Below are 12,486 nucleotides of genomic sequence, written 5' to 3'. Positions count from 1 at the left end.
AAATTCTCTGAAGATCTTGGGTATCTCTGTGTTTCTGTGTCTCCTGTCTGCTTAGACTATTTATTATGTATAAATCATATGTCTATTTGGATTACTTAGACTGTAATTTCTCAGGTAGCAACTGTCTCTGAATACAAGTTTTCATTATCACAGAATCATTAAGGTTGGAAAAGACCTTTAAGATCTCTAGTCCAACTGGTCACGTACTACCAATATTGCCCGCTAAACCATGTCCATAACTATTACATCAATCTTTTCTTTAAATACGTCCAGGGAAAGTGACTCTACCATCTCCCTGGGCAACCTGTTCCAATACCTCACCACTCTTTCTGAGAAGAAATTCTTCCCAATATCTGATCTGAACATCCCCTGGCACAAATTGAGGCCATTACCTCATGTCCTATTGCTGTTTCCTGATAGAAAAGGCTGATATTCCCCTCGCCACAACCCATTTCCATATTAGGGCCCTGAACTTTTTCAAGGTGTCATGACATGACAGCAACATTGATTAATTAATCAGACATTCTTACTTCAGCATCCTTTCATTGGCCTCTTCATCCACCTCATTTGAATGGGAAGAAACAACTCCAAAAGAGCCCAGAGGCTGACGTGTGATGGGAAATGCAGCCTGCTTTGCAGAGACACCAACCATCGCAGGGGTCTCTTTGAGCACAGAAGAAAAGGGAAGACATGTGGCCGTGCAAGAGACAGAGAGGTTAACTACATCAACAGCCTTTCTGCTTTCCAGTGCTACCCCATCCATTGTAACCGAGTGAAACCCAGTGCCATTAGCTACAAGTTTCTGCCCTTGGTTGTCAAGTTCCTGAGGATATTTGTCCTGGCAGGATTCTGCAGCAGGATCTGCTGAGGCAGGTGAGTCGTTGAGCTCAATTTCCTGTAACCCCTGCATTTCTGCATACACCAGCAGGCTCTCATCAGCAAGAAAGCTATTGCATTCTCCTTGCATTGAGCCAAATTCTGTTGAAGTCTCTGAAGGACCTGAAACAGGATTACAAATATGTGGTACCAGCTTTATGCTTTGTGAGAAACTGTCCTCTCCTGTTTTTCTCACATTGATGTACAAGTCTTGTTCTATTTTTAAGCTGTCCGGCTTAGATGTATCCTTTGGATCTGTAATGTACTTATCAAACTTGCCTATACTTTTGTCCAAGTAATTATTAGCCCTTGGTATTTTTAAGCTGCACTCATCATTGTTCTCCAGTGATTGACATTCAGAGTCATTATCTCTGAGAGGATTACATGCAGGTGCTTTTGCACATTCCAAACTACAGTAAGTCTCTGAGAAATCTTCCTTTGCCTCCTCCTTTTGTAGTTCTAGGTTGTCATTACTGTTTTTGGCAGAGAGTTTGGGAGGTCCTCTTGGTTCTGGTTGCCCACTTTCAGTGGTGAGCTGACACACAGAAAAATCCATCATTAGTTGACCATCTCCATTCTCTGTTTCCCTGCAGCTTTTTAAATATCCTCCTGAGTCTCGTGAGGTTGCTTCAATGCGTTTAGATATGTCCACCTCCTCCAAAGGCTCCTCTGGGCTACTGATCTGAGGAGCTGAGACAGATTTAGTCAGTTTGGTAAGCTCCACTTCTCTCTCTTCTTCCTCAAAGGGCAAAGAACTAATGGATGTGAGAGACGCTTGTATCCCGCTGGGCAGACTGGTATTGCTTTCTGTATGCCCACCCTCCAGGGAATTCCGGTGGATGGCATGTCTCCGTACCAAGTGGTGCAGGATCTCTCGATCACTGGGCAGTTCCAGAGCCCGGCTCCGAGCATCGGACCATGCCACTGAACTTGGTTCACTTTCAATGCCCGAATCTGATATAATAGAGGAGGATCTCTTTATGACCCCTGACATCAGGGTAAATTCTTCACACTCCTCAGTTCGTTGCTCCTTCGTGAACAACTTCACCTCCAAGCTGTGAGAGGGCAAAGCTTTCAAAACAGGCTGCAGAGGCTTGCTATCTGCATCTGGTGTTTTTTCAAGCCTGATGAATTCACTCAATTCAAGCTCAGAACTGAAATTATTCTCAGGATGACCAGATTCAGCCATTTTATGTATTTCAGTCCTGCCTTCCAAGCCATCAGTTCCACACGCTCCGCACTCAATCTGAGCACTGACAATCAACATGGGCTCACTTTTATGGGCACCCTTATTGCTAGATTTCTTCTCTTCAGTGGTAATAGCCACTGAATGCCTATTGTCTTTTAATAAAACTTCCTTGCATGTTTTAGACTCCTCTGATATGCATTCTGTATTGCTCAGCTCTGAGACAGAAGTAGTTTCCTTACTTGAAACATAAATGTTTTCAGGTATCCTTTGGCCTTCTTTGTTCGCTGTACATACCTGAGATGTGGAGTGCTGGTTTATACCCTTGGCTGCGAAAGCAGCACCTTTGGAATCACTATACAAGCAAGGATTCCCGTTTATCCTGTCAGTGTGTATTAGCAAAGTACCTTTCCCAAAGTCTCCTTTCATTTCTACAGTGTCATCATTTGATGCAAGATTTTCCTTCTCATGTATTGTATCAATTTGAGTATTGGCAAGAGCCTCAAAATCTGGGAAAGTATTCAAATTCTGGTCTGAAAGAAAGAAAGAAAAAAAAAGAATTTGTATCGCAACTTCCACTCAGCACAGTATACTACCCCAGTATGATATGGGACTTGGAACAGTGATTGTAAGGCCTAGAAAAGTATGTATAATTATACTATATAAATTATCTCTACATTAGAAATATATTACAAATGCAAATGCCAGAGTTCATTTAACTGGTATTATAATCAGTAAACAAGTTAAAATTAGGCCAAAAATACAGAATTGTACAGAGGGAACTATATTTTATTGATAATATCTAAACTGCTAGTTTCTAGCACTGATAAACCAACCAGAACTGGCACTTTACGTTCCTACTGTTGTACCACGTTATATGTAGTGTTGATCTTGCTTGTGAATTAGCTTATTACACAGTTTAACGGCTTAAACATTATTAATTATGACTGTCAAAATTGAGGTAATTTGATAGCTCTGGAAGAGTGGAAATTCTGAATAACAAGCCATATTTACTGGACCATGGTCACTTATGGTATTAATATGTATTACCTCTCTGCTAATCTTAATAGTTGCTTAAAAAGAAAAAGGAAGCAAAGACTAAAAGGTTGTACTATCAGCATTGCAGAACTAAATATTTTCTTAATGAAAAATCTTAATAAAAAATCATCTAGGCACTCCAGGGGAAATTATTTTTAAGAAAAGCAATACTGCCTTTTGGGGACAGTGTTGGTCTTCATAGAAATTGTAAGGCTTTTAGTTCTGACTTTTCTTAACACTAGATGTCACTCTGGGTATGAAATTTGTTGCGCTGTTTGTTACCGTAACAAAAATCCAATTTTTTTTCTTTCCGTATTTTGCTTCCAGCCCTTTCAACTAAACATTGTGTTAAATGAAAAAAAGTGTGAAGTTACAGTAAATAATCTAAAGTCCAATATTAAAAAAATAATAATATGACTTCAGCTCTATTTTGTAGAGGATTATGCTCTCATCCTAGGAAGAGCCAGTTCAAGATAGGTGAGATCAAATACCTTGGGCTAAGAAAGTCAACTTCTCCAGTCCAGCTGTCTCATGAAGCTGTACTCAAGGTGTTTCACTCACCTTTGCAAGGCAAATCCATGTACCTATCTTCAAAAATAACAGGAAGCGTGTTCCAGTCACCATCGATGTCTAGGCATTCTGCTGGCAGCGGGGGCATGCTGGTAAAATACTCTGAATTACGAATTTCTGTAGAAATCTGTGCATGACTTTGGATCCTGGCAGCAAAATGCAAAAGAAATTGAGTGTTTGAATGTTTAACGTGCTGTTTATCGGTCACTCCTGAAAGCCAGGCAGCAAAGGCAGTTAATCATAGTGCTTTTCAATTGATATCATTGTGGACTATAAGCTTTTTAGAATGGACAGGCAAGGTAGGAAAAGTTGAGGGGTTGCCTTCCAAATCAAGAAGTAGATGGACTGCAAGGAGATCCCTCTGAGAAACAGCCAGGAACAGGTTGAGAGCATGGGGGTTAAGATTAGGGATGAGACCAATAAAGGACAGCTGGTGGTCAGGGTCTACTACCGGCAAACTGACCAAGGGGAGCCTGTTGTCAACTTCTTGCTTCAGCTGCAAGAAGTGCTGTTCTCACAGGCTTTTGTCCTGATGGAGAATTACAACCACTCAGATATCTACTGAGAAAACAACACAGTGAGCTGCAGGCCATCCAAGAGACTCCTGGAGTTCACTGATGATAACTTTCTGGATTGGGTATTGGACAGACTGACCAACCACAGGTGAAGTGTTACTGGATCTGGTGCTCACAAATGCAGAGGGGATAGTTAAAGGCATTAAGACTGGAAGCAGCTTGAGCTTGAGCAACCATGCCTTGGCTGAGTTTGTGATCCTGAGGGGTGTGGGCCTGGCAAAGAATGGAGTCAGGATTGCATTTTGGCAATTTTTCAGATTATCAATGGTAGGAGGCAGGTAATCACCATGTGCTAGTTAACTAGAAGAAACATTCTTTATATGAAGAATTACTCAGATAAAAGATTTGTAATTCAGTTGATCTGCCCTCATGCCAGCATGGAAAATTCCTACAACCAGACAAAAAAAAAAATTGTGCAAGCCATCATATGGGCTTCTTTAGAACACAATTGGTGTTGACCATCATTGCTCTTACCAGATATTTTTTTCCTCAGAGATAAGCGAGTCACTGGTTGCTAAAACGTGACTCAGGGAAAAGTCACAAACATCTAAATGCTCATTCCTGTTTGCATTAATATCTGGGTATTTGGAATTGAAACTTAGCACCATAATTAAGTCCTTATTGACACTAATAAATAGCACCAGCATTTATACTAAAGGCAATATGTAAAAATTATAAATGTTCTCTGAGACCAGTTTCTGGCACAAGAAAAATGAATCATTAATACCAGTAATTTTCTCTGTGAAGTATTGGGAGACTGTGCCACCTGCCATCTTGTGTGCTACCCAGTCCATTTGAAATGGTATTTCTTGTTGTACTTGAGTAGTAAAATACTGCCGTGCATGTAGGCGTGGCCTAACATAGGTCAGGCTGGACAGGGCTCTGAGAAACCTGATGTATCTGTAGATGTCCCTGTCTATTGCAGGGAATTTGGATCAGATGGTCTCTAAAAATCTCTTCCAATTCAAATAATTATATGATTCTGTGATTCAAGGGACTTACAACAACATTATGGGAGGCAAAAACAATTTTTTTCTGGCAACAAGAAAGACAGAATTGGGGAAAAACTATATTCATATTTCATAGAATCATAGAATCACCAAGGTTGGAAAAGACGTAAAAGATCATCCAGTCCAACCGTTCACCTATTACCAATACCAATATTTGAAGTGTTTGTATAGTATCTGGCACACTGAGATTTGACCTCATATGGAACCTCTCTGAACCCAATTAAAACTCCCTGCTGGCACTCCCAGTAATAATACTCTGGCAGCCTTTCTACCAGAGAATTATTCTGCTTTGCTAATTGCATCACATAGCCCAACCAAAAAGAAAACAGGATTCTGACATGAAGCCTGTATAGACCAATTAATGAAATTTACTGCAATTGACCAATATTTAGCATTTGCTAAATTATTTTATTTTTTATACTCTCTCACCTCGATAGTCACTGAGGAAAAATTATGCTTATCTACAGGAAAGGGTTAGCTCTATGGCTGTTTGAAGAAATAAAAGCACTTCATGCAATTAGGCTTCCCCCTGTGCAGGGTTGTGTTTGCTTAGATAAGGCCATGAATGATATTTGCCCTAACAACAGGGTCCTGACATGGGGCTTTTCTTGTACACATCTCACTTAAAACATGACTTAATGAGGACTAAGTGATCATAGTTGGGCCCTTGCAGCCATGACTCTGCTCTAATTTGGCAGAACAAGGTAGCCTTGTATAACCAGTTCACTGATGAAGCCACACAGCTTTCCTCCAGTACCAAATAGGTCTTAATGTTTCTAGTGATAGCTCTGAGAAGGTCATGTTCTACTTTGCTCTTGGTTGGAAACAAATGTCTTACTTTAGCCCTGTCATCATGACAGGATTGGCCATCATGGCCTTTTAGCCACTTCTGAAAGGTTTCTGTTTCAGTAATGCTGTAGTCCTCCCGTGTTCATGCAGATATCATCTGGACATCCCTCATTGTTTTAAAATTCAAATCTGCAGAGCTTTCCTTGAACTCTGCCTTCAGAGTTTGAGTCATGAGCATTACCCATGCTGTGCATTTGGCTTTATAGGCAGTAAGAGGTGTCAAGCAGAAGGAAGTAATTATCTTGTTAATGTTTCATAGCATATTCTTGCAAATGCAGCCCAGTGCAACATTTATTTTCCCAGATTGTTTTGCACTGTTGATTCTTGGTTGGACTAGATGAGGTTTTTTCCAACCTTAATCATTGTATGATTCTATGATTCTTAATCGATTAATTATCAACCCTGAGCTCACATCAATCTTTCACTTCCTCTAGCTACTGTGGTGGTTCTCCTCATTTGGTGCTGGATCCAGTGAATGCATCTTTGCACTGACCATATAATAAATCAAGATTCCACAGTTATAGATCTTCACTGCTATGGAAAGTAGGGATAGACAAAGTATCTGAATAAATTCATGAATGCCTACACCCAAATATATTACAAGGAAGAGTAGAAAACAAACTCATAAATGTTATTTTCTTGTTATTTTCCAACAGTTACCTTCTATTAAGATTTCCATTATTAAATCTGGTAGAGGAAGTTTATGAATTTAATTGAACAAAGACATAAAAGATGTTTTTGTCTGCCCTGATATTGGTGGTGGTGTTGTAGATAAGCTCTAAGATACATGCATCCAACTGGGAAATGACAAGGGAAAGAGGATCTCCTACATCCTATCAGTAGAATGCTCTTGCTACAATGTTTTAGTCATTCCCTGAATCTGAAAGTAATGTGAGAGGGGGAGTAAGAAAAAGAACTCTCTTATATGAACTATAAGAGTTTCAGAAATAGTCATCTCTGAAGCATCATCTTACTTTGGACATTGCTTTCAATGGGTTAACTATATGGAGCTAGAATAGACCTGGTGACTTCTCTCAAAACAACCCCACCCGTAAACAGCAGAAAAGCTCTCATTCTTTGTAGAAAAATATATTAAGCAACTATATTTTCAGCTATATCAGTGGCAGGAGAGATTCAATCAGTTACTCACAGGCCTTCCTGGAATGTCAGCACAGCAAGTTTATTGTGTTCAGTGTAGAAGAAGGCTTCTGAGAATCTCCTTACCTGGGGAAGAAACATGGAAGTTAAACCTAAGATCTGCTGAAAGGTGCCAGGTGCAATTAAGCTAAAAGCAGAGCAAAGACTGTCAGGACTAGATTCCTTAATGTTTCATTTGCTTTGCACCACTCTGGTGTCAGAAAGAAAATAAAGAGCTCAACTCTGCTTTACTTTTCCATTCTAGTACAAAGCTGTTAGTGTTGTTGCATATTTTGCTGGAAGAACTGTCCCTTGATAGTAAACTGAGATTTTCTTTTGTGTGTCTTCCCACTACTTTCCTTAAAGTGTCAAATTTAACATTTTTCTCTGTAATATTAAAATGAGGAAGACTTCTTCCTTTCCCACTGTACAAATCATAGCAGCAGTGGAGTGAGTTAATAAATTAGAACAAATGTTTTCTATGGGATCAGTCACAATTCCCAGGATATTAAAGGAAGTTTTACACATCAGCCCAGAAGAGAATAAGCCCTATCATGGCAGAAACATATCAGCCTGCATCACTATACATACAAATTGGAGCTCTTTAGATCTCCTCAAGGACAGTAGATTGGATAATCAATTAAAAAAGTAGTCACAGATTTGAAGATCTGGCAGAGGACGAGTGCAAAATAAGCTATAAAAAATTCAGTGTTGCTGTCTGATATGGAATAAGTGTTGAGTTTCAGTCAATCCATCATAATGTGCCATAGTAATGAACTGTTGAGCTGCAGCCTATACATTACTATGAAAATCTGTAAGAGCCATCTCTATTATGGTGTCAGAGAATGGCAGTGAAAACCACATGATAGGATCTCAGAACATCAATAAATCCCAGCCATATGTCAACAAATGGCTTTTCTAATAAAAGAAGGACTAACACCCTTTAAAATACTGCACTTTTTTATCTGGAGCTCTCAAACTGCTTTACATAACTGGGAAAGTACTATTGCACAGCTTACATGGAGAGAAACTGAAGTATGTGAGGATACATAATTTGCCACAGGTCATGCCAGCAGTAGGCATCCATTGATACTGAAATTCACCTTGCTGGAGCTGGGGGTCAAGTTATGTTCTTTGGCTGATGAAGCCATCCTGGACCTCTCAAAATGAAGGGAGACCGAGCCAAAATAATGAGGGGAGTCTCAACGTTGTTCACATCTTCCTGAATTTTATGTCTACCTTTTGCAGGCATTCACATTCTCTCAACTCCATTGACTGGACCTCCAATGATAGCTTGAACAACTACCGGAATGGAAGCTGGAATGCTAACACCTACACTCTAGACATCTAAAGCAAAGCAAGATGAATCCTATCATTTTCTGTATGCTCCTAATCTAATGATTAGATCAGCCCAGGAGCTCAGCTCAGCTGAAGTGATGTAAATGAAAAGTGATGAAAGTGATGTACATTCAATAACCAAAAAAGTCCTCATGGAAGGCACAGCACTTGCTCACTAATCAGATAGGCAGATCTGACAAAGTCAGTTCAAAAGGCAATCATTTTTGTGCCTTCTTTATTACCAAAAAAACCCAATTTCCACATGAAGAGTATTAATATTTCATGCTGTGAAACTCACTAGGAGAAAGGCAGTAACTAGTTGTCTATATGTGACTTAGTGAAGAGAGCGTTCCTTTGGTGTAATTCTGTGCTTTGAGAAAGAAGCTGAAAGAAACCCATCTTTTGGTTATTTGTCATTGTGGTGTTTGTGCCTTTTAAAACATGTTTATGATTGCTGCTTAAGTAACCAATATGGGGCATCTCTACCTCTCTTTCCACCCACCTCATGTTTCCTGCTGGATTCTGGTGTTCAGAGTACACTCATTTAGTACAAGATTATGGGTACCATAGTAGCAACATTTTTCCGATATTCCAAAAATTGAAATCTATATTTAAATCCTCTTTTCTTGTCTTTGTCTTACTCAATTCATCTCCCTTAAATATTCATAAAGGCATAAGAGTAAGAGAAATATCCATCCATATACACCATTAATATCATTCAGGAGGTTAACATTACAGAACTTGCTTTTAACTTCCTAACATTACCCTTAGCATATGATGTTCTTGAGTCAGATAAGCTGTGACTTCTGGATGAAGTGTTGCCACCTCCAGGAACTGGGTCCACAGGGCCAGAAGGTGGGAGCAAAGCCAGGAGAGGTCCTTGCTTATCTGTTCTGCTATCTTCTCTGGATTGCTCAACAGCTGCAAGGAAGAAAGGGCTTTTTGAGAACAAGACAGTGGCAGGATAGAAAATCAATTAGCATGTTAGATGATGTCCTTTTAGAAACAACAACAACGTTCTCCTGACTTAAAATTATTACTAAAGCACTATTTTACCCAAAATCCTGTAAGTGAAACTTTCACTCTCTAAAAACAAACAAAAAAACCCCACACCCTAGTTATACAACTGGAGAGAAAGAATATAAAGATAATCATGGGATTGGAGCATCTCTCCCTTGGGGAAGGGCTAAGAGAGATGCTACAGTTCAGCTTGCAGAAGAGGAGGCTCTCAGGACCTCATCAGTGTCCTTTAATATCTGAATGGAGAGTGCAGAAAGGACAGAGTGGTGCTTTTGTCAGTGGTGCCCAATACCAGAACAGGAGGTACTGGACACAAACTGGAACACAGGACGTTCCCTCTGACCATCAGGAAGCACTTCTGTACTGTGTGGGTGATGGAGCACTAGTACAAATTGTCCATAGAGCCTTCTCCTTGGAGAACTTCAAAAGATACCAGGACAAGGTCCTGGCCACCCTGCTCTGAGTGTCTGTGCATGAGCAGGAGTTGAATCAGATGGATCCAGAGAGACCTTCAAAACATATCCATTCCTTGATTATGTGAGGTGGGAATAGCCTCAATCTTTACAGAAAGTTTACTGTAGATGTAGTAAAGAGGGAAAGAAAAAAAAAAAAAAAAAAGGAAAAAAAAGAAGCAGATTCCAAACTAACCACCAGATGGTGCTGAAATAATAAATCAAAGACGGAGGAAGGAAGGAAGGAATGAAAGAAGGAAGGAAGGGATGAAGGGAGGAAGGGAGGAAGGAAGGGAGGGAGGGAGGCACAATGTACTTTCATTCTGAGAGTTTAGCTGCCTAGCTGGGCAGTAGCCTAGCAATCCTAGCAATGCAGGTCAATTCTCAAGGACTTCATTCCTCATTGCCCATGGGTTAAAATGTTCAGTAAATACAACTCTGGCTATTCTGTTTGTGTACTTTGTGGTGTGTAGTCTGGCTTTAACAATACTGTTAGTCAAAACAAATTTAGAAAATATTTTGGAGAAATTATTATGTTTGACCATTTAAAAATCATTTTCAAAATTAAAAAAACATGAGCCTTCTATTTTTTCCTGTTTTGAATAGCTACTGTGTCCTTGGATTAAATACAAAACAGGGCAAAATTCACCTTCTCCTCTTCTTTTGTTTTTATTTAATTTAAAAAATGGACCAGACCCTGGTAACACGGTGGTAATGGGAAACTAACCCCACGGGCTTCCTTCTTTATAGTTTTAATAGCATTTTCTTTCTTTATAAATGACTGTCCTTCGTACTTTCTGCTGAAGAGAAATGGTTTCAGTTCACATTTTCCTAAAGGCAAAATACTCAGAAAGCTTGGCCAATACTCTTCTGAAAACTGTATGGAGGTTCACATGACTTCTACACTTAATTGCAGAGATGGTCAGTGCTATTGTGTCCCAACAACATTGTACAATGCTTCATCATTTGTGTCTTATTCTCTTAAAATTCAGTCATTAATCATCAAAGGCCGTGATTTTGGGATGCTAATGCCAACATTTTTAATGGTATACATGAAAACCATAATAAAGTTCTTATATCACTCTAGATAAACAGCTGTTGTAGCTATTGTGTTCTCCTATCTGTTATTACTCTGTTCCCAGAAATTTCAAAAAAACCTGTCTGGCTTTATAAATATGGCCATGCAAAGCCAGTCAACACAAGAACAAGAATTGGACAGGAATTTGAAAATACAGAGAAATTAGACATGACATTTTCTGATATATGCCAAGTTAATATGAACTTTCTTGAACCTACTGGTCTCAAGGAGACTCTAGATTATGTTGTCTGACCTCCAATACCCTAAAGGCTTCTAAATTTCTGCAATCCAGTTGAGCAGAGACCCATAACTTACACTTCTCTAAATTTAGATGAAATCAAATTTATTTCTAATAATCCAATTTCTGATTTGAAATTAAGAAATTTGCTATTTCAGTACTTTTTTTTACATATGGCTAAAAAACATTGTCTCACTGCTTGTAACTGCAGTGTAAATACATATACAGTTTGATTTTGTTTCAGCTCCATTAATTGTTATTTTGTCGTTCTTTCCTATGCAGTCTTCCTGCTAATAAACTGAGCAAATCAAAAGTATTAAATCTCTGATTATAAAACATTGTCTCCAGTGATCAACTGACGTTTGCATTTCTTTCTGGCTCCCTTGATGACTGCATATGTCTCACTTGAAATCAAAACTGCAGAAGTTCAAGACAGTAATTCAGTTACTGCTGTGTCAAAATCACTTTTTTCTTCCCACAAGCTTCCTTAGACATTTAGGTGTTTTTATTTGAAAAAATGTGGCTGCACAATCTGCCAACGGGTATTCTCTCCTGTCAGCACAAAAGTTGTAATTGCAATCTACCCCAAATCAACTTTTGTGAATACTATTGACATTCTGCCTGAGCTCACTGAAGGATGCTGAAGCTTCCAGCTGGTGAATTGTTAAAAGTAACAGAAACATCATGTAAGTGAATAATCAAAATTATGTGAAATTATTGGTGGAAAAGAAACATCCAGCAACTTTCTTCTGGCACCAAATTACCTTTCTCCCTACTCCAATACATGATTGTGCTGTCTCACTGTACTTAAAAAACAGACTTGAAAAAAAGCACCGACTGATTCTGTTAAAGACAGTACCTGCAGCTCTGCACAGAACTGAGATAACGTATCTTCCACAGGTAGTTCCTCTAGAGAAAAAAAACAAACAACAGCAACAACAACAAAAAACAGAGAAAGAAACAGGTCAGATTTAGAAATAGTGGATATGAAACATTAATGCTGTACTTTTTGTTCAAACAATAAATAAGACAATAAATAAGACATTCTTTGTCAGTGGACAAGTTTCAAGTTGGACAAGTTCATGCACAATACACCTTGTACTTGCAGGGGTTCAGGTA

General features: G+C 39.1%; 1 protein-coding gene across 5 annotated transcripts in view; it reads right to left on the bottom strand.

Annotated features, from left to right (window-relative positions):
* Positions 1 to 12,486, bottom strand: part of FAM135B (family with sequence similarity 135 member B) — a 253,776-nt gene that overhangs the window by 17,852 nt on the left and 223,438 nt on the right. For all 5 annotated transcript variants that reach the window (XR_007375706.1, XM_048938962.1, XM_048938959.1 and 2 more), the window contains 5 exons: positions 12,227 to 12,276; positions 9,345 to 9,500; positions 7,255 to 7,328; positions 3,662 to 3,816; positions 531 to 2,595 (listed from right to left, as the gene is read on the bottom strand). Coding sequence is in view for 4 of the 5 variants with exons in the window: in XM_048938962.1 (XP_048794919.1) it covers positions 531 to 2,595; positions 3,662 to 3,816; positions 7,255 to 7,328; positions 9,345 to 9,500; positions 12,227 to 12,276 (2,500 nt within the window). In the remaining variant the exon portion in view is untranslated. The remainder of the gene's footprint in view (positions 1 to 530; positions 2,596 to 3,661; positions 3,817 to 7,254; positions 7,329 to 9,344; positions 9,501 to 12,226; positions 12,277 to 12,486) is intronic.

Source organism: Lagopus muta, chromosome 3 (assembly GCF_023343835.1).
Source record: "Lagopus muta isolate bLagMut1 chromosome 3, bLagMut1 primary, whole genome shotgun sequence".
Taxonomy (NCBI): Eukaryota; Metazoa; Chordata; class Aves; order Galliformes; family Phasianidae; genus Lagopus; species Lagopus muta.
This window is presented reverse-complemented; position numbering and strand designations above follow the sequence as displayed.